At 32.7% G+C, this 23,477-nt stretch overlaps 1 protein-coding gene across 13 annotated transcripts in view; it reads right to left on the bottom strand.

Annotated features, from left to right (window-relative positions):
• PRKACB (protein kinase cAMP-activated catalytic subunit beta) overlaps positions 1 to 23,477 on the bottom strand; it is an 86,060-nt gene that overhangs the window by 29,834 nt on the left and 32,749 nt on the right. For 6 of the 13 annotated variants that reach the window (XM_021709137.1, XM_008051689.2, XM_021709158.1 and 3 more), the window contains 7 exons: positions 19,377 to 19,438; positions 16,891 to 17,019; positions 16,124 to 16,222; positions 15,183 to 15,265; positions 5,438 to 5,564; positions 4,344 to 4,439; positions 271 to 393 (listed from right to left, as the gene is read on the bottom strand). In XM_021709137.1, coding sequence (XP_021564812.1) covers positions 271 to 393; positions 4,344 to 4,439; positions 5,438 to 5,564; positions 15,183 to 15,265; positions 16,124 to 16,222; positions 16,891 to 17,019; positions 19,377 to 19,438 — 719 coding nt within the window. Of the gene's footprint in view, positions 1 to 270; positions 394 to 4,343; positions 4,440 to 5,437; positions 5,565 to 15,182; positions 15,266 to 16,123; positions 16,223 to 16,890; positions 17,020 to 17,257; positions 17,279 to 17,466; positions 17,560 to 19,376; positions 19,439 to 22,673; positions 22,683 to 22,964; positions 22,974 to 23,477 lie in introns of those variants that run through there. The other 7 variants (XM_008051673.1, XM_021709146.1, XM_008051678.2 and 4 more) reach the window with 4 other exon arrangements.

The following is a 23,477-nucleotide window of genomic DNA, read 5'->3' as shown; positions in this document are numbered from 1 at the left end:
ATGATAAAAACATTAAATATGGAAATTGTCTTATTATTTTGCTATTTTCTTGTAAAACTGCTCTTTTTTTCTTTAGAGATGTCAACTATTCAATACTTAGGCTATTATCGTAAATGAATGCTAGATCAAGAGCAACAACTATTAATTTTTCTGTATTTTTCCTAATTTAAGATTATATTCTGATGACCCAATATGGTTTCAATCTACAAAACTCAAAATTCATGTATAGAAATAATGAATATGAGGGTCATAATAAAACATATAACTTACCTTTCCAGAAACAATCTTTTCATAAATCTGAATTGGTTGGTCTGCAAAGAATGGGGGGTAGCCAGCTGCCATTTCATAGATTAGCACTCCTAATGCCCACCAATCCACTGCTTTATTGTAGCCCTGGGACAAACCGACACCAATGCCAATTATTACTTAAGTTACTCAGTTGTGCTCCACATCTTTAAAATAAAAAAATTTTTTAAAAGTTACTCAAAAAAATGAAATTATAGGTAATTTCAAGATGACCTAGAAACATATGAAACGTTTTCAAAGCAGTGACTGAGCAGTTATTCAGGACAGACTTTTAAAATGAAAAAATATATCAGGTCAGATTTAAATTAAGCAACAGGAGAATTTCCAGATACTGAAATTGGATATCAGGAAAGATTATTAAATCTTCTTCCTAAAATTGTTAAGAATACTGTAGACAATGAAATGTGCTTTATTTCACCAGGATAATTTAGTTCTTACTCAGTAACGGGAAAAGAGTAGGACCGAACTACTTCTTAGGGTCTAGGTCCATAATCTTAAGAATCATGTTTTCAATAGCATACCTGGAAAGATCAAAAGTTTTGAAGCAAAACAGTAGATACTGGAGTTCATAGTAATAATGGAGCTGAATTCAAATTACTCTCTATGGTTGAAGTTAGGAGGGTGAATGTACTAAAAACAATGTTACCAACTTCACAGGATCCTGTGAAAGCTAAAATTTTAATGTGGAATCCAATTAATGTAAAGATTTAAATATGTTTTACTTTTGCTATCTACTGTTTTATGTCTCATCTCTAAAAGAAGGTATACAGCACAGAAAATGAATTCACAGGGTTTTGTGAGGACTATATCAAACGAAAGGGAGTAACATGTACCAATAGTGCTTTGCAAGCCACAAGTACAATTCAAAGGCTATGTTTAAGCCGGGCTCGGTGCCAAGTTCTTCCCAGATCTACTATTCTGCCTCCCTCTACTATCCCCATATTTCACCCTTCTGTCAAAATTTTTGCTTTACAAACTAGTTTTCAAATTACTAGCTAAAATACAATACTATAATACTACAGAGATTCTCTTTTTTTCACCTGATTTTGCATGTTTTTTAAAGGAAGGGACTGTCATAATAGGTCAGCATTTTGTTTTGCTAACAGAAATAGGCAGCAACTTTAACTCTTGCTGGGCTTGGTGGCTCAGCCTGTAATCCCGCGCTTTGGGAGGCTGAGGTGAGTGGATTGCCTGAGCCCGCGGGTTCGAGACCCGCCTGGGCAACATGGCAAGACCTCATCTCTACAATAAATAAAAAAATCAGCCGGGCATGGTAGTGCATGCCTGTAGTTCCGGCTACTTGGAAGGCTGAGGTGGAAGGATCTCTGGAGCCCAGCAGGTGGAGGCTGCGGTGGCCGGGACTGGCCACTGCACTCCAGTCTGGGTGACAGAGTGGGACTCCAACTCAAAAAAAAAACCAACAAAAAAACTTTAACTCTTTGATTTCTATATTTTAAATTGTGTGCTAATGTTTACAGTAAATATGCCAGGCTGGGCGCAGTGGCTCAAGTCTGTAATCCCAGCACTTTGGGGGACTGAGGCGAGAGGACTGTCTGAGCCAGTGGATTCAAGAACAGCCTGGGCAACATGGTGAGACCTCATCTCTACAATAAATCAAAAAATTAGCTGGGTGTGGTAGTATGCATCTGTAGTTCTGGCTACGTGGAAGGATCGCCGAAGACCAGCAGGTCAATGCTGGGGTGCCACTGCACTCCAACCTGGATAGTGGAGTGAGACTCCAACTCCAAAAAAAAAAAAGAATGCCAGATACAAGTTAATACCCTAGGCATAGAGAATTAAAATAAGTTAATAAGAAAAACATTAAATTGCAATAGATAAATGGGCAAAGAATATGAACTATTAATTTACACAGACACATAGAAAATACCTAATGGCTATTATGTATTTGAAAAAAATCTAATAATAAGAGGTATGAGAATTAAAGCAGTAAGATACCATTTATTGCCTATTGATTTAGTAAATCTTCTAAAAATGTGAATACCTAGTGCTAGAAAGAGTGTGGTAAAATAGGAACTCATACACTGCTGATAGTAGTGTAAGTGGTACAATCTTTTTGGAAAGCAATTTGGAAATATGTATCAATAGCTTTAAAAGTGTTCTTATCTTTGGACCCAGTAATTCTACTTCTGGAAATTTAGCCTGAGAAAACAATGTAAAATGCAGAAAAACCTTATGCATAAAGATGTTTATCATAGTTATTTATAAAGCAAAAACAAAACAAAACAAATAAAAGGAAAATCTGAATATTTAACAATAGAAACAGCAAAATAGTTGACAGTACATTTGCAAGCAGTCCGTTAGAATGATGTTTACAGGCTTGTTCTCATGCAAGTAAAAACAGATATAAGACTATACATTCACCATGATTTTAACTATGGCAACATGCATTTTTTAAAAATCAAGAATTTTAGCCGGGCTCGGTGGCTCAGTCTGTAATCCCGTGCTTTGGGAGGCTGAGGTGAGTGGATTGCCTGAGCCCGCGGGTTCGAGACCCGCCTGGGCAATTTGGCGAGACCTCATCTCTACAATAAAACAAAAAATTAGCTGGGCGTGGTAGCGCACGACTGTAGTTTCAGCTACTTGGAAGGATGAGATGGAAGGATTGCCGGAGCCCAGCAGGTCGAGGCTGCAGAGGCCGGGAGAGGCTACTGCACTCTAGTCTGGGCGACAGAGTGAGACCTCAACTCAAAAAAAAAAAAAAATCAGCCGGGCGTGGTAGCACACGCCTGTAGTTTTGCAGCTACTTGGAAGGCTGAGGCGGAAGGATCGCCGGAGCCCAGCAGGCTGTGGTGGCTGGGAGCGGCCACTGCACTCCAGTCTGGGCAACAGAGTGAGACTCCAACTCAAAAAAAACAAAAACAAAATCAAGAATTTTTTTAAAAAAGGCTGCCTTTTTTGGTGGTGGGATTATATACAGGATTTTTTGGTTGTTTCTTTGTATTTTTCTGTATTTTCCAAATTTTGCACAGTGAACATCTATTACTTTTACAATATGTATACATTTGTCACAGTTGTATGTGTTTATCCTGGTCATATTATTTTTGAAGAGTATTTAAAGAGAAAGAAATGTGTTACCAGCAATGATGTTTAGATTATAAAGGACTAAAAAGTTATATATAATTTGAATATGAAAGATAATGACAGGAAAACTTAAAGAAATCTTTTATTTTACTATAACACTTCTATAGGTTAGTCAAATTTCAACAAACCATTTTGCAAACCATCGAAGCTCATGTTTTAACCCTTTTCTTTTCCTCTCCTATTTGTGCCCAATTATTGTTAGTTTCTCCTTTCTAGCTTTCTCCATCAAGGGATGGCAGGGAAAAGGAAATTGCCGGGGTGGGGTGGGGTGGGGGGTAGAATTGGCAGTTGAAGGAAACTGCTAGGGGAGGGAGGAGCACACCTCATCAACAAGGGTACCTGCATAATGAACATTTGTATACCTAATTTGAATTGTACCCCAGATCTTAAAAAAAAAAAAAGAAAGAAAAGAAAGAAATGTTAAACCATTCTTTTAGATATGGTTTCAGTTTCTCTCACTGCAGTTCACTATTTTGAAAAGTAGCACTGCCTTCAATAGTACTAAAAACTATTCAATTTCTGTAATATTTCTATTAAAGTAAAATTTCCAAACAATTCTCATGCATTCCTTTCATGGAAGTGGTAAATTTGAAACAAAGGAAGAACTGAAAACTAGTACATATCATTTCAAGATTTGCTTCTCGGTGTAATTCAGAGCATGACTCCCCTACCTTCGCGTTATTGGGAATAATCATGAAAAGACTATATTTCTGGCTTTAAAACATGGATGTAGAGGTCAGACTTATTCACACTACATCTCTAAGATCTAGAGTTAAAATTGACAGAAGTTATGGGATTTGCAATAGACTCTAAATAATTCTTCTTTAGTAGTCAGGCACAAATAGATTTAAATGTATAGTGTTTTTACAAAAGTCCATAGTGATGCATGCATGCCTTGTATGTCTACTCCTTACATATTGACATTATGAATATACCTTGCTGAGGATTATTTCCGGAGCCAGATACTCTGGAGTGCCACATAATGTCCAAGTTCTGCCTTTAACTCTTTTGGCAAACCCAAAGTCTGTGACCTGAAAAAAGAAAAAAAATACTCATGAAAATTTATTCCTTCACAATAAACATATTTACTGTACCTAAATTGAAAGTTAAAATTTCAAGCGTTAAAGTAATGAAAAAAAGGGAAAAAATAAATTAATATAATTGAGACTCATTCATGAAGGCCATTATGTAGTGAATGAGTTTAAACAACCCAAGTTGGAAACTCTTTATCCCACTCAAAATAAAGAAACAAATGAACAACATCAAAATCCTTTTCATTCACTGCCACAGATCCCATTCCCAGGGAATTAAAAAGTGAAAGCAAAAGTTAAAAATAAATAGCAGTAATAAAAATGAAACAATGCTTAAAAGTACGCCTTCAGTCCAACGTGTCCCTTCCCATTAACTGCACTATCAGTATGTGAACATATCAATGGGAGGCTCTATTTATAACTGTATAAAAAAGGATGCTCCCACTTGAATAACAGCAGAGGTGAAAAGACAATATTGCCACCAGCCCAGTCTTGGCAATCAAGTCTCCCTTGGAAGCTGCATTTTAGTAGTGAAGATCATGAGCTCTGGGGTCAGACTGGGACCAAATTCTGACTCTACCATTTACTGGCTACATAACATTGGTCTGCCTTAGTTTTGGTCATCTTAAAATGAGGATAATAACAGTAGTTCTACTTATAAGGTTATTGAGACAAAAAGAGATAATACATACAAAACACCTGGAATATGCCTGCCACTAACAAGTGCTCGGAAATTCAGCTACTGTTATCTCCTTATGCAGGAGCCTGTGCTCAGTTCACGGCTACAGATTATGGAAGAGATGAGCAGGTTCCTTTCTCAATGGGATTTTTGCTTCTCTGTAACAGCAGTAGAATTATGAATTCAACGTAAACTATTAGGAAGAAGTAATTGTCTCCCTCAAAAAAAAAATTCCAATATTGATAGTTGAGGATAAACACATAAACTTCTTGCCTAGTATTTTCTCAAATATATTATATTTAATATGTTCAAGTCATACCTGGATATAACCTTGATGGTCGATTAAGAGATTTTCAGGTTTCAGATCTCTGTAGATGAGGTCTAGTGAGTGGAGGTACTCGAATGTTAGCACTATCTGAGCTGCATAGAACCGTGCATGGGGTTCACTGAAAAGAAATAAAACATTGATTTTTTGTAAAATGTGTTAACATGTACTAATTAGATTATATATCAAAATTAACATGAGGTAGAGGTATTCTGGGAGCAAAAAGTATTTTCTAAACATGCAAAAAGTGTTCTTTCTGTTAAACATATATAATCTTGTTAGTTTCCAAATAGTAAATCTCTAAATTGCCTTCAAATAATGCTTTGATAAGTTTAGGGGTCACCATATGTTGGAAAAAAACACCTAAAATAGTTATCTTATTGTAAATTATTATTGCCTATATTAGAAGACATGAATGGCTTTATAATTATGCCCTACTTTGGGAATGATTGGAAAGCAAATGTGCCAACTGGATTGTCTGTAAGGACCACTGTTCCACCTAAGAGCCTTCATCTACTTTTCTACAAATTGCAAATGTTATAGAATTTCACTACATAGAAGCTTTTTAACTGCATTAATTGACAGATTAGTGTAATTTTGATATCACAATCTGAGTATTACTCCAAAAGGATATATCAATTTTCTAATTTGAGTTTGCAATTCATCTTCTAGTATATCCACTGAATTCTACTAATGTACCTGATAAATTGCAATGACTTTCAGATTTGTGTCCTCTATGAACACCTTAACTATGAATAATATTTCCTTCAAGATGGTTGCCATGAATTTGATCCGGTAACACCAGAAATAGAAATTCCGAAAAAAGGTTATATATGCTTCTCTTTTTGCTTGTCACTACATTTCAAAGGTCCTAGCCTAATACACAGCAGTTGCTTAGTAAATATTTGTTGAACAAATGAATATGTAAGGATAAATATTTTGAGGGACAGAATTTTATAATATCGTTACGGTTTCAGCACTGTAACAATCCATTCCAGCACTGTAACAATCACTTTGTATGTCACATAACAAAGAATGAGGTGAACATTGTAAGCAGAGATAGAACGAATCACTCTGGTCACTGCAACATTTATTCTTAAACTTGGAAACGTTTGACCTGGGAAGTCCCCTCTAATTTTTTCCTTATTTTTATAAATATCTTATAAATATAAGATGCATCTTATATTTATTTCCATACAAGGGTGTTTGATTAGAGGAATACAGAGATTACATAGATCTATAATCAAATTGTTGAAAGGTGAAAGTAAAATATTCTAAGTGACTTATTATTAGGTATTTCTACTTAATATTTAAGGGAAGGCAGGAAGTCAACAGGAAGGTTTAATGTAGAAGTTGTAAGTATAGACAACTATCTAAGAGAGAATCATAATGACTCCGTTGATTCTGATTAAAGCCATGCTAAACAAGAACTCATATTCTTCTCGCCTCAATGTTTCTAAGATGGAAGTTAGCAGGCTTTCAAGTGCATGAATAGTATTGAAAGGTTAGACAAAACATTGTCTCCGGTGTGAATTATTTCAACCAACTTACTTCCTTGTAGAACCAAATTGAGCATTTAAAAAACAAGAAAGTAGGGAGCTGCAAAGAAAAGTTACTAATGATAGAAAATGAACAAAATATTTTTTAGAACAGGTTTAGGTACGATACTTTAGTGTAAAACTTTAAATAAGCCGGGTTCGGTGACTCAGCCTGTAATCCCGCGCCTTTGGGAGGCTGAGGTGAGTGGATTGCCTGAGCCCGCGGGTTCGAGACCCGCCTGGGCAGCGAGACCTCATCTCTACAATAAATCCAAAAAATCGGCTGGGCGTGGTGGCGTGCATCTGTAATTCTGGCTACTCGGAAGGCTGAGGTGGAAGGATCGCCGGTAGCCGGCCACTACACTCCAGTCTGGGTGACAGAGTGAGACTCCAACTCAAAAAAAAAAAACCAAAAAACAAAACTTTAAATAATCAGTGGGTAATATGAGGATTCTGCTTAGACAAGGGGCAGTAGGAAAGAGAGGGCAATAGGAGGTGAAAGAAAATTAACAAAGATAAACAGAAGCTACTTTGCATTAGTACAGGGCCTAACACATATTAACTGGCCTAGACATATTAGATCAGTAAATGAATTTTGGCTTAGGCTTCAGGTAACTAAAAGAACTAATATTTGTCCATTACTAGATATCATCTTGTGATAATTTGAGTCTACCGTGATCTTTTTAAGAATCAAATTACCACCATCAATTCTGTTTAAACTCATATTTATGTTTTAATTATGCCAATAATGCAATTGTGAAAGTTGACTATACAAATTGAGTCATTCTTATCATACCCGATTAAATCAGAGTTGAGGGGCCAGGGAGATAAAGCACTCAAGGCACATAGCACTTGCTCCAAGGATTAAATTCTCCACAAGTTCAGCTGCTAAAACTGCCTATTGCAATCTGAAACCAGTTTTATCTAATAGCTCCTGAAATAATCCACTGCCACTCTGAGATTGTTTTATCCATCAGCATCACTCACCAACCAGAGCTTGCCAGCTCCCCCAAACTTTACTGTGTGAATGAACTTTGTTTCAAAGCTAACATAAAATTTCTCCCTTCTATAAAACCTCCAAACTTTTCTTTGTTCTTTGGTCATACCAAGGACCATCTGGTCTATGTGCATGCCCTGAATTTAAATTCTTGCTTCCCAAATAAAACTTTAAATTTAGAGATTCATCTTTGTATTTTTATTTTGACTTTGATATATTTGACTTTGTCAGAAATGGAATGCCAAAGCTGACTCACTTTTAGGAGAATCACTGGTGCTTGGAACTATGGCATGAAATACCCACACTGGGGCCCTTTAAGGCCCTCTGCTTCTGTGGGTTGTCTCTTTTCCTCTGGTGAGTCTCTCTTGAACCAAACTCCTAATTTTGGTTAAGTTCTGTATTATTTGGGATTTGGTTGGGGAGGGTTTTTTCTCTTCCTGTTTGAGAGGGGTCTTTTACCTCCTAGTTGGGTGAGCTCCTGTTAGGGACAGTTATTATTCTTCCTGTTGACTTCAGCTGAAAGATTTAGACCTTGGCTTTGAAGTTGGATGAGGAGGTTTTCTTTCATTTAGAGAAAGTGTATTGTTCTTCCTGGTAAGTACATACTTTATTTTCTGTTGGCACCTGTGATTACTTGGCCTTCATGTAATCAGCAATTGCATTTAATTGAGACCAAGAAAACACTGTATAGATATTGTTAGAGAATTCTTATCATTTGGGCCTCCTTACATAATCTAGTCACATGTTCACAGTTAACTATTATTTGTCCAATCCAGTATGTATATAACTGACTCAATTGCTTTATCAAAATTTGTCGCACAGACTTCATAATATTACCTATTTTAAGGATATCTTAAAGTTTACTTTTATCTCATTTTGTTAGAAAAATAATTTGAATCCAACTGTCTTTTATAAATTGGTGAATTTGTTTTACTATCTAATGACTGAAATTCTAAAATAAAAGCTAGAAGATTTTAATTTAAATATATGTCTATGTGTTTAGATGTGTTTACACATACATACATACATTATGTTGCATGTTGTGTCTATCTACGTGATAAAATCTGGTGTAGTTGGCTAATAATCCCTTAAAGAATTCTATTTAGATAAATGGGCACTCATATAAAATACCTATTAGTAATTAATCAAGATGCTTTTCAATTCATATGACTTAAGTAAATATTTGATAAATGAATTTGTTTTAAAATTATTGATAAAATTAGAAATGTTTTCAAAATTGTCAACATACATTTTTGCCTGGGTATCCAGGTCAGACAGTTTTATATTTGCTTCTGCTATATATATAGAGAGGTTGTGAAGCTATAAAGCCAGCCTAAAACTAAATGATCTGTTTATACAAGTCTTTGAAAATATGATTAATCTAATATTGTTGCTGTAGCTCCTAAGTTATTGACAGAATATTCATATATTTAATTTTAAAGTTTTTTTTTAGTTGGAGTCTCACTCTGTCGCCCAGACTGGAGTGCAGTGGCACACTCCCAGCCACCGCAGCCTCAACCTGCTGGGCTTGGTGATCCTTCTGCCTCAGCCTTCCAAGTAGCTGGAACTACAGGCGCGTGCTACTACACCCAGCTAATTTTTTTGATTTATTGTAGAGATGAAGTCTCACCAACTTGCCCAGGCGAATCTTGAATCCGTGGGCTCAGGCAATCCATTCACCTCAGCCTCCCAAAAAGTGGGATTATAGGCTGAGCCACCAAGCCTGGCTTACCTTTAAAGTTCTTACTTAGGGAAGCATTTGATATTAACAGGCTATAAAACTGTCTTAAATAATGAATGATTTTCTAATATCTCAATTTTTATAAGTATTCCTATAATCTACATTTTTATAGGTTATAAATATAATTATAGGCATACCTTCACAAGGATACCGATAATCAATTTTCACAAATATACTTTGGTATACTTGCTAAAAAAATAAAAAATAAGGTAGTTGCAAATAGAATAAACATTTACAAACGATCTTTTCATGTAATTTAAGATCTCAAAGTTATGTATGTTTTATTAAATAACAGGTACTCATTAAGTTTCTGAGCCCAAATAAGATAAAAAGTTGAGCTGTATTGATAAATAAACATAAGTTTGCTAAATAAATATGAGTTTACTCTTTGCTTCTTAAATTTTATAAAAAGACTCAGTATATTTAGGTTTACTAATCAAAAGATGACATTAAGAAAAAATAATCTGTATGAGAAATTGTCTTATGTGGTACATTTTTGTCTTAAGATAAAATGACTGGTAATTCCAATGAACAAAAATAAGAGAGAAGTCATAGTATCAAGATTGGGGGTTGGAAAATGATGAATGGTCTAAGTAAGTCAACGTGATTTATAAAAGATGAACTTTGTGAAGGAAATTTTATGTGTGAATGATTTGTCTGGGACTGGAAATAAATTATGTGTTTTTCCAAAAAGTAAAGATTGGTGTCCGGGGTGCACTGATATAGGACTACGGTCTAGTTTTCTATATTTAAAACAACAGGTTTTCTTGAGGTATTGATCTGTTTTAATAATATAGCAGGAGATCTGATTTGTTTCTTTCATAGCCATCTTCCAAACTGCAGGCAGTTTCTACTTCTGCCATGTTTTCTTTTCTGAGATCTAATTAATCTCCTAGGTTTCATGTTAAAAATGCTGTCTTCTTCATTTAAAATGGTAATTTTAATTTCTTGAGTTAATGCTTTCCTTCTTTGAAATTTCTCAGATTTATATTTCAAGAGCTCAACTTTTGCTGTACCTTGCTACACATGATTGGCAGGTCATACATTATCACCTTCATGGTCAAACATCATTACCTTCTGTTTCTTCCCCCCCCCTTGAAACAATGTATCTTTTTGCTTGGCTCAGGTGATAACTCCCTCAACCTTTTTTTGTCAACTACTGTAACTTTTTTTCTCCAGTTCTAATTCTGCTTTTATGGCCTAATGCTAAAATGTTTATCTTAAAGGCCTAGTAAAGCAAAGTGTTCCTCTAGTATAACTTGATTCTGTATTCTTGGCTTTCTTAATGTCTTAATTGTTTCATGTAACCAGAAAACTTCCCATGCTTTTAGTAAGAACCTTGTAGTCCCCTGCTCAAGATACTAGTTTCCTTGTTCATATTCCTCTATAAAATAGTGTATGTTCATAACTCTGCAAACTTTTTGTCTGGATTCGATTAAACTCAAGTGTCCAAGGCATTAGGTCTGACTTCCAGGTTATCTATCTAAACTAGTTTCCTATGCGAAAAATAAAACAAAACAAAACAAAACAACAAACCGAAGAATATTTTTCTTTACTTTTTTAGTAACTGGCTAAGAAAACAAACGCTTTATGCTTTATCAAAATAATTTCCTATGTTGTTTTTATTAGGTTCTTCTTAAAGACAAAGTGATCTTTAAGAAGAGTAAGGGGCAGTTTCTCTCGCCCATGCCACCAGCTTTGGCATGTCTCCCTTTCTTCTCTCTCTTCTTTCTCTAATAAACTTTGTTTGAAAACTTAAAAAAAGAAACAAAAAAGAAGAGTAAGATTTTCACATCCAAGTAACTCTCTGTATTGATTTGGTATCTTTTAATTATTACTCTGGTTAAATGAATGGTAGTTACTTTACACTGACCTGTGGTTGTTTTGATCAAGTGTTTTGAGCATTTTAACATCTTTGATAAGCTTCCTCAAAAGCAAATCCTAAATTAAGTGTTCTTGACCTAGAATTACTTTTGGGTATTTGCAGTTGGGTTCCTGGAAAATCTCAAAAGATACAGCTCTCATCTTGTAGTGCTATTAAGTAATTAGTTATTTGGTAAATTATAAAAGCAACACTATCAAATATAAGTGATATTAGATCTTCTTTTAGTTGCTAATGGGTATGCTGTTGATATGAATGTTTCAAAGATTATATAAATTCATAGAAATCTAACATGTCATCAGTCTTTTTTTGGTAGTTATCTTAAAATGCTGTATATAATATAAATTTATTTTCTTGTTGATTGTAAGCTTTCATCAGAATTTTAACCATGGGCATTCTGTTTTTGTCATGTGCACTTCCTGTTTTGAATTTTTCTCAAAAAATATTTACAATCAGATTCATGGAAAAGACTTTAGCAAGTTATCTTAAATACTAGTTTCTGATAGCTTTTAGAGCAATTAACTAAATGAAAGTCTTCAAACTAATAAAGCAACTCATGAGTTCATGAAAGCACAAATCTAAATCAAGTAGAGCAATAATTAATTACATGAAATTAAATAATTGATAAAGATAATGTTTTTAGGATTCTTATTTTAAACATTGTTCATTATTAAATGTTTTTGTTTTCCAGATTTAAGAAAAATTTATCTCTTAAGCTATAATTCACAGTAATTTGGTAAAGTATATTTTTATAAACAAAAATAAAAGGATTTTTCTCCTTATTGATTCCTCAGGAACTCAAAAACTACTTGTGAGTATTCTTATGACAATATGGTTTTTTGCAATAACCCTATAAAATATGCTCTCTCTTTATAGCATAACACAATTGAAAACATTGATCACATTACTAAGGCTTTGACTAAAATGTCATATCTGCAAATATGCATAAAATGTCTGATTTCAAGGACTCTCAGTCTTACAATAAGTACGTAAAACTGTCACTTCCTGGCAGGTCCAGGAACCTTAAGACTGTAAGTACAATCTACAGTCTGCCTTGGTTTGGCTTCCTAGCCACAAGAGGTTTTTAAATCTGAGATTCTTATGTGATTAATGTAGAGAAAAAAGTTATATTTCTAAAGAAAAGCTATAATACACCTTTTATTAGATTGGAACTATGTACATTGTTTTTGAATTCTTGTTATCTACTTATAGACTAGATTAGGTCCTAAATTAGCCTAGGTTCCTCCATAAAATTACTAAAATGGAAACTTCTCTGTTCTTGAAGCCCTATAACTTGAAATTAGATAAACTTTACGGAACAAGTCTCATGCCGGATATACGGGTCATGCCAAAAGTTCACCACAACATCCAATGCAGTAGCCAGAGATATTCAAACTGCAAACCAGGACAAGAAAGTTTTCTATGCTGTAAACGGCTTTTCTCAAGACGTCAGAATAACGAAACTCTTACTCCTCATAATGCCCATTTTTCACTTAAAATAATACTGTAATTAAAATTTCACAAACAGTAACTGCTATAAGTAACTTGACAAAACTTAACCTAAGTAATTATTTTGGTCTACCCAGTAGGCAATTTTGACAATATCCCTGACATCACTTTTTGTTCAAATTGTACTGATGGTCCCTTTTATAAAGGCGGCATTCTCCGCTTTAATTCAATAAGTTATAAAATGCTGTCTATAACAGGTCTCATTTAGTTACTCCTACAGATTTGTTTAGCTTATTGCCCTTAGGTTTGGGCTTAAACCACTACACAAACTAAATTTCTTATGTTGTTGTTAATTATTTTGTATTATTATTTTTAAGTTTTATTCGTTTGCCTATCTCGTCTTTGTAAAGTCAGCTGTCCCAACAGAATAATGTTAGCCCAACACTTCAAGATGATTGCTAATATCTCTGGAAGTAAAAAAGTGGAACTCGATGCTGGACTCCTGCAAAACGTACCCTGAGGAAAAAAGTCTTCCTTCTGGCCTCTTTGATACCCAAATGGCCCAGGTCCCTGACACAGACCCCAACGACCTCCTAACACACAGGACAGAGAACACAGGAGCAGGTTCATCCTGACACTGAGAAACAACTAAGCCTAACTTCAAGATGGCTGATCAGTGATACCTTCAGAGAAAGATCTTTATCAAAGAGGGAAATATGAAAGTTGATAAAATAAATTGGGTCATTCTAGTCATACCCAACCAAATCAGGATCAAGGGGCTAGGGAGATGAAGTATTTGGGGCACATAACACCTGCTCTAAGAATTAAATTTTCTACAAGCCTCTCTTCTGAAACTGCCTATTGTAACCTGAAACCAGTTTTATCTAACAGCTATTGAAATAACCTACAGCGACTCTAAGACTAGTTTTATTTACTGCCACTACTCACCAAGCAGAGCTTGCCAGCTCCCCAAAACTTTACTAGTGCCAATGAACTTTCTTTCAATACACTATGTAACACTGCTCCTTTTTATAAAATTTCCATCCTGTTCTTTGGGCATACTAAAGACCTCCTGGTCTGTGTATATGTTCTAAATTGCAATTCTTGTTTCCCAAATAAAATGTTAAATTTAGTGATTCATCTCTACATTCTTATTTTGACTTCAAAATACTGTATGAGTGAAACTGTCCCTCTTCTTGGTTTTAGCTTTATATATTAATAAACAATAGTGACTTACAAACTATTACGCATAAGTACAAACTAACAGAATCCATAACCTATTCTAATAACGGTGAGACCTTATTAGTTATAATCTAATGATAAGGTATAAGTTCCTTTTAAATTATATACATATTTAACAAACTCAATTTAGTAACAACTTTAAGGAGAACTAAATTAAACGTGTGAAGAACAAATTCTTCTAATTTCATCACCATAATAACATGATTAACATTCTATATACATATATTTCTTCCTCATTTTCATCTTTATACAAATCTCTGTCTCAGAGTTATTTATTAATATTGGTTCAAGTTTGGGCTTGGTTGGCTCAGCCTGTAGTCCCAGCACTTTGGGAGGCCGAGATGAGCAGATTGCCTGAGCCCACGGGTTCACGACCAGCCTGGGCAACTTGGCAAGACCTCATCCCTAGAATAAATCAAAAAATTAGTTGGGCATTGTAGCGCACGCCTGTAGTTCTGGCTACTTGGAAGACTGAGGCAGAAGGATCACTGGTACCCAGCAGGTTGATGCTGGGGTAGCCATGAGTATGCCATGGCACTCCAGCCTGGGCAGCAAAGTGAGACTCCAACTCAAAAAAACAAATTTTTGTTCAATAAATGTTGGTATTTTAAATTTAATTAATTTTTGCATTTTCAGAAAACTCTTAAAATAATGGATCCTCACAATATCTACCAATGGTATAATATTTAAATTAGTTTCATAGTGCTTTTATTTAAATTTTAAAAATTAAGTAGGTATGGCCTCATCTTAATGTTTCCACTAATGCTATATATGCCAAAAATATTAATTCATAAAATAAAATAATTTTTTTGCATTGACATTCACTTAAAAATTTAGGTTAAAAAAATACAAGCATATAAAGATTTGAGAAAGAGAAAAGCATTAGTTACCTGAACCTTCCAATTCTTCTTAGGTGTGAAAACATTTCACCCCCAGGGACATATTCCATAACCATGTATAAATTAGAATTATCCTATGAACAAATAAAAAGTAAATAAATTAAACTTATGAAACTTAGGTAAAACTTATTTTAAGATTACATTATGTTCAATTAGAAAAAGAAACATTTTAAATCCATCTGACAGATTAATAAAATTGGGAAATAGAGAATAAATAGAAAATGCTCTAGTTTTTCTATACTGGGGTACTCATCCTTTTTTTTCCCCTAGCTTTCTTGCCACAGATTAGTCTGAGACTTTTGTTGGTCCTGCTCTTGCAGGAAACATTTAACTCTTGAACAATTAAACACTAAGGCAATAAGATAATGCTATAGTGCAAAGGAACAATAAAGTAAAAAAACAATCTGAAAATGATTAATAAGAATACTTATATTTTTATGTTTGAAAATATAATGATTTTATATCTTACACACATAGGTTTTCATTTCTTTAAAGCATAAAGAAATGAAGGTTAAAATGTTTCACCTGATTTAATATTGCAGGAAGATGCCAGGTATTATTCCAAACAGTAAAAGAAGATGGTGAAATCATGGCAAAAAGGGTTTTAAAAGTAGGTGTGTTGGGTATATACATTTGCAAGAGTGTAAGAATTGCTTAGTAAGATATCCCTATGATTTTTGATAAATTAAAATATTTGATTTTTTAATACCATCTAATGGAGAATTATACATATCATCTTGAATCATTTCCCCAAGAACCAAACCTTTTCAAATGTTACCCAAATTTATAAGCACAAAAGATTTAATTACATAATTATTAATTATTAGTATTTCTCCACGTTTACCATCTGGTCTAGAATATTATTTATAATTTCAGATTTTGAAAAACGTGTCAAGTTGAAAATATCTGATTTAGATATTACTAAAATTTACCTTAAAAGAATATTCCAGTCGAACAAGAAAAGGAAAATTCACTGCCTGTAATATTCTTTTCTCATTCAAAGTATGCTCTATTTGCTTCAGTTTAACAACCTGTAATTGAAAGATAAATATGTTCTGTTACATTTAAGCAAATTTAAAAAGTTATCATTTTATAAGAAAAAAATAAAATGCTTTCCATTAAATGATGAATATGGATAAGCAAAATTGCTAAACTTAGATAAGAAAGATAATAGTCCATAATTATCACAAATTACAGTTGTCCCTTAGTATCTGTGAGGGATTGGTTCCAGGACTTGCTGCAAAAACCAAAATGCCCGGATGCTCAAGTTCCTGATATAAAATGGCATGGTATTTGCATATAGCCTATGCATAATCTCCATATACTTTAAATCGTCAGTAGATTACTTACAATACTTAATATAGTGTATATCCTATGTAAACAGTTGTAATACTGTATTGTTTAGGGAATGGTGACAAGAAAAAAGTCTTCACATGTTCAGAAGAGACACAAGTTTTTTCCCAAATATTTTCAATCTGTGGTTGGTTGAATCCACAGATGTAGAACCCATGGATATAAAGAACTGATTGCATATTAACTATGTATCATATAGTCACAATAAATAAATAAGAATAAAAATTAAGTGCCACAATAAAATTATTTGAAGGTGTCAATGGTAAGTTATTATATTGCATCTGTTTAATAGTATAGCTGATTTAACTAAAGTTCATTCTGCAGGTAAATAAACAAATACACTAACCTTCTGCTTATCTAAAATCTTCATGGCATAATACTGTTCAGTGGCCTTATGTTTCACCAACATTACTCTTCCAAATGAGCCTGTTCCAAGGGTCTTTTTCCTTTCAAAATCCTCAAGTCCAGCATTATTCTACATATATGTAAAAAAAATTTACTTTAAAATTAGACATTCTCATAAGACCATAATAATTATAATCATTTTAATAATATATAATCAGAATGGATAATTCATTCCATAACTACCAACTTTAAAACAACATAAAAAGATTTTGAGATCCCAGGTTATTGATGTTATTTTCACCTTTGAATAAGAAAGGATCTAATATCTGAGAACAGAATTATACTGTAAAACAAAGCATAATAATAACAGGAGGAGATAAGAGCCTCAGCTGAAATATTAAAGGTATTATTCCAATATGCATTCCTAGTACTGGAATTCTAATAAAAATTAGTTCCATATTTTAGTAATTACAAATTGATTATATACTGACAGAGTCATATAAGTCATAGAGTCTTAGTGTACTTGCAAGTAACTGCAATGACTCGCTGAGAGATCAGAGTCCTTTACTAAAGCTACCTGTGAAAAAGCACTGTCTTACTTCATTTCTGTCTTTATACAAGCTTATAGAACTAGGTAACTAGCATGAGTGATCCTAGTGGCTTGCTTTCTCTGATGCTATAATAATCCAGTATTACCTAAAACAACAATAAACAAAGAAGGGTTCCTCATTTCACAAAGAACCAAAAGCCAGAGTCCCAGAACAATAAGCAGACTCTTAAAACTTGAATAGATGTTTTGTTACAAGGAAACATCTTTGTTTGGCTTTGACTACAGCATAGAAGCAAAGAATTGGCAGAATCAACCTATGAATTTGTTGCTGCCACAACAAAATGAAAATTACTAGGAAGAAATTACGTGCTAAATAGCAACAAGTAGTAATTGCTAACCCATTTATTTTACAGGTTTTCATTACAAAGTCTCCCTTAAAATTTCCAAAAAAATATTTTGAAGGCCCAGTTTGTACAGCATTTAGCTTGAGAAAACTGTGATGCAATATAATTCTTGTATAAGTGAGGAATCTGGATAGTTATTGTGGTTCACTGTAGCTAGATGTGATCTCTTACAAATCAAACTTTGCCTTTTAAGACACATTTTAGGTTCTTGTTGGATTATTACAGAAGAAGCAAGCAATTCTAAGTTTTATTTATAACTTGTTTTCATTGTATTCTAATTTTTCATTGCCATGAGATACCTTATTAACGCAGAAAAAGCCCTTACAAATATGATTAAATTAATTGATTTTTTTGATTAACATTTAATTTCTGGTTTTATCAATATAGATTCATTAAAATGTTTAAGACAGTCCCAACCAAATCGTGGAAACAACAGAACATGTCTATGCTAGTCACTGTTTTTCTTTGTAAAAAATGTCATCTTCCTCGTCTCCCTTAATGTTTCATATTACATAATGTCTAATGTTTTATAATCCATATTATGTCTAACTTTTGAGACTATGTTTGAAGTTATAAATCATCCTCTAAATCTTGTGATGGCATCTTAAGAAAACATTTACTTATAATTCTTTAGTGAAAAACATAATTGAAATAAAAACATTTATGTACTAGAAAGAAAACAGGCTTTCAGTATGTAATGTACTATTAAAGTTTATTCATTATTTATAACTCCAAAAAGATTTTTTTGAAAGTACAGATGGCTTATTTTAAATACAGTTTTTAGACCTCAGTTAAGATTTAAAGCATCTAAATTATATAGAACATGCCTCATCAAAATGTTGATAATGGATCCCTGTTGTATTTGGTATGTTACTAATAATCAAACATTTGTGAATAAAAATTTGGAACTGCAGTTAATAAAAATAATAAGTATGCTATAAAAGGCATAATTCAAAATGAATATATTAAAAAATATCAATATTTAATAGCATCTTGGAATGAGTATCAAAATTATAATAATCAGGTATTCTACTGAAAATTAGTTCCTTCTCCTATTTAGGTATACATACAATTATTAAATAATAAATCAAAATATAACTATGGCAAAATTCTAATTTTAAGTTTATGTTGACTAATGCTACTTAAAAATTAAAATTTCTTTTTTTTTTTGAGTTGGAGTCTCACTCTGTCGCCCAGACTGGAGTGCAGTGGCTGGGAGTAGCCACTGCAGCCTCGACCCACTGGGCTCTGGCGATCCTTCCGCCTCAGGCTTCCGAGTAGCCGGAATTACAGGCATGCGCTACTATGCCCGGCTGATTTTTTGTAGAGATGAGGTCTCGCCAAGTTGCCCAGGCGGGTCTCGAACCCGCAGGCTCAGGGAATCCATTCACCTCAGCCTCCCAAAGCACAGGATTACAGGCTGAGCCACCCAGCCGGCTTAAAATTTCTTAAATATTAAGTTTCTTAAGCAAGAGTCATGATTTTACATAACACAGGACTTTTAAATTGTAGAAAAATCTAAATATTCCTTACCGGAGCAGGATTCTCCCATTTTTTCAAAAAGTCTTCTTTGGCTTTGGCTAGAAACTCTTTCACTAAAAATATATGTAAAAACAAAATTGTCTTGTAAGAATATTTACATTATGTATAGGGATATTTACATATGTTTTTATATTACATGTCTATATTTTTGTTTAAGAAAAACAGACATGTCAACTTTGTGATGAAATGTATATTCACCACCATGATATACTAGAGAACTATTCAGTATCTCTAAGCAAGAAGCAAACACCTCAAATTTCTAAGAATCTCTAATATTGCTCTATATGGAAATCATTTTGAGAATTTCAAATCTAATAACAAAAATACTGTTCCTGAAAACATACCAGAAAGTAAGAAAGTAAGACTCAATCTAGGATAAAGCAGTGATTATAAATAATTCAGCAGTGATATTAGCAGAGTCTTTAAACACAATAACTAAAAACATCTGAAGAACATGAATCTGTTTTCTGTGGAATTTAAAAAATAATTGATCTTGATAATGATCTGTTTTCAGGTATAAGGATTTATGTTATGTATTAGATTTGTGTTTTCTTTACAAAGGGCGGACAGAAAAGGAAAACTACAGACTAACACATAACGGACACCCACAAAAGACTTACAAACAAAACAGAACAAAACATTACTCACAAAAAATCCAAATGGCTTAAAAATCTCACTCTAAATTTACAGCAAAAACTAAATGTCTGAATGTCTAATTTAAAATGTACACTAAAGTAAGTTAAAACAAGATGATGCTTTCATGATGATCAATAATAATCGCATTTTTTAATGGAGCTATGAAGTTTTAAATTTATTAAATTATGAAACATTAAAAAATTTCCCCTTCACTGTATTTCCACAAAGTTATTATTAACAATGACCTCTGTTAGTAAAATAATTCAAGTATTTAAAAACAAGCAATAAGAAAAAAATACCAAAGAGATAAAATGGCATTAACAAAATGTATTCTTGTTATTTTTAGTTATAAGAATAACACATAACTATACAAAAAGTAATTAATGTTTCTTTTTATACAGAAAGTTCCCAATATTTCTCTATTTTAATCTATAAATAAGGAATAAAATGACAAAAAATAAGATTTAAATCATGTTGAAATAGTAAAAAGTTGGAGTAGACAAAATGAACTAACTTGCAGTGGTACAATGGCAATTATTTCAGAAATATTAAGAATGATGATTATGATGATGATAAAAGAATTAAAAGTGGGAGTGAAAGCCTCACAAATTCTTTAAAATCCTTAATTATACAGCAATATTAAAGTGAAACATTTAAAGATATGTATTATTATTTCCTCCTTTATCCCAAAATAGTAAACTTTGGCAAAACAGTTACTAACCAAAAATACTATTGGTATTCTAAACATTTTGATTTCAAAATGACGATGATAGGCACCAAAAGCAGGCATTAGTTTTGAAGTGATGCTAGAGTATAAGTTTCTGAAAGTTACTACTTTCTATAAACTGTCCTCTTTATTTTGCAGTAAAATACTCTCAAAATGCTTGTTTTAGAAAATTTGAGGAAAAAATTGTTAAACTAGGATTTTCCCATTGTCAGAAAGTCTCATGCACCAAAACAATGAATCAAATAATTTCACCTAATTACTCAAATATGATCTAAGTCTTTCCCAGGTAGGGAGATGGATTAAGAGTGGCAAATTCTTACATTTTCTCGGAGTTTGGGATAGTTCAAGTAATACTACTTTTAAAAGTTAATGTACCAGCTACAATTGAAGAGTGGTTTTATAATTTTTTTTTTCTTTTGCATACAGCAGACTTATCTGCACATGGCCTTGACTTGGGCATGATGGCTATAAAATACACTCAAAACATGATTTATTGCAAAATGCAACTGTAGTTTTTAAGAAACCACAACTTGTGAGTCTCAAAATAACCTCTTATTTCCTTTGAAAAATATTTTTAGGTATCTTTTATTTATAGAACTTGCACATCAAGTTACAGTATAAACTCTCCAGATGCCTGCATGAATATAAATAATTTAGAGACAAGGAAGAGAATCAGGGAAAGAAAAAAAATCCCTAACATCCCATTTCAGCTTCTGCTGTCACTTTATGCTAAGTGGATCTGGAGTTGAGAAAAAAACAACGATCAAAGGAAGGTTTGGAAGTATTTACCAAAGATGGTAGGTTGAAAAATATTCCATTTCCCTGCCAGTGATGAGCTAAAAGAAAAAAAATTCAGGTACTACTTCATGTTACTCACTAATAGAATATTCAGGAAATATTATATGTACTCATCAGTATTCTAACTTTACCATTAAGTAACAATGTAGAAAGTAAATAATAGTTCTCATAAGGTCTTATGTGAAAATAATCAGAAGTGGATATTAAATGTATTAAATTTTGTGAATTATTTCAGTATATAAAGGGATTTCCTTTCAGAGTAATGATGAGCATTAATTATAATGTTATTAAATAGTTATATGATGAAAATTCTGTTCCTGAAACATTTTTTGTCATATAAAAATATATACAAACATGAATTCTACAATTTATATGTGCACTATTTAGGTACAAAGATAAACATTGTTAATGTTTTGTAAAGATATAAGTTAATCAAAATATACATCTTTTAATAACAAAATAAGATTGCCAAAAATAAAATATTTTACACTATTTTGGATTACAAATAGCCCTAAAACAATAGACAATACAGAATCATATGTATTTGTTTTGAATTTTATTATTTTTTGATAGTGGGAGATTTAATTTTTAAATGTTCTTCTCTAGTTATTTAAAAAATTTCTATCCACTGTCATAAGGTTAGCAGCTAATTAATAAGAGGATGGAGAGACAGCCAGATTCAAACATTGCTCCACATTCATCCAGAGTTCCCTGTAAAGTATATACTTTGAAGTTCTTGGTTTTTAGTTTGCTTGTTGTGTTCTAATGTATAAGCCAAATCTGTATTTAACCATTGTGATGATTTTTGAGCGTGGCACATCTGAGTTAGAATATTAGCTCTAATCCTTCTTAGCTGTGTGATCATAGGTACCTATCGCCAAAGCACCCAACAGTGCTTAGTAACTCTTCATGAAAAAAATGCCTCAAAGAAGAATTTTCCATAAATATATTTTATACTGTATTGGTCAATAATGGAGCAAACTAGGTACTACAAAAATGAGAAGAATACACCAAAAATCAACTCAATTTATTTCCAGAAGTATACATTTTAAATTATATTTATTTTCTTTTCAGTTGGTATCATATAAAGAATTTATCACAATGCAGTCCAGAGGAAATGAGCATACCAAAGGAATCTATATGTTCACCCAAGATTTGTTTGCAGGAATATTCACCCACATTCATGAGATGTAAAAAGAAAAAAAGAGATAATTTTTTATGCATTTCCATAAGTTCATGAAAACAACTTAATTCTTATCCCTCCAAATATGTTTGAATACATTTATATACAGGATATAGTTTAAAAATTAAATTTCAAAGTGAATTTTAAACATTAGGAAAACTAACTAAAAATTCATTCACAATATAACTTTATCTTCCATAATTGAAATAATTCTACTATGATAAAAACATTCCACTAATAACATTTAGCAAATGTATTTATTAGATATTTTTGAGTACTGTTAGATAAACTAGATTACTATTTATCATAAAAAGAATGTGTTGTTAGTATATCATTACCTAATTCTTAAGAGTATCATTCATATTTTCTAAGAAGAGTTTATAAATCTATCTTAAGATTTATAAATAAATAACAACTACTCTAAATGTTGCATTCTCCAGTTACTTTGTAATGAGACAAATTTCACCCTCATCTTATATTCAACTCTTTTATTCAATTTGTGTGAGAAAAATAGAAAGGAAATAAACAGACAATGGGACAAAATAAACTAAAATCTTTCCAAGGTAAATACCCAGTAAAAGTATTAGCCACTTCATTCTAAATTTGCAACAGTATATATGTTTTCAAAAACCACTCATTAACTGAGAAGTCTAAGTGGTGTGTATTAATCTATCTTCTGCTACCCTATACAACTTCCACTAATTCATGGTGCTATATTCATTATTTCTAAAATATCACACAAGAAACT

Source organism: Carlito syrichta, unplaced genomic scaffold (genome assembly GCF_000164805.1).
Source record: "Carlito syrichta isolate Samal-C Ts95f unplaced genomic scaffold, Tarsius_syrichta-2.0.1 Scaffold67282, whole genome shotgun sequence".
NCBI classification, from domain to species: Eukaryota; Metazoa; Chordata; class Mammalia; order Primates; family Tarsiidae; genus Carlito; species Carlito syrichta.
This window is presented reverse-complemented; position numbering and strand designations above follow the sequence as displayed.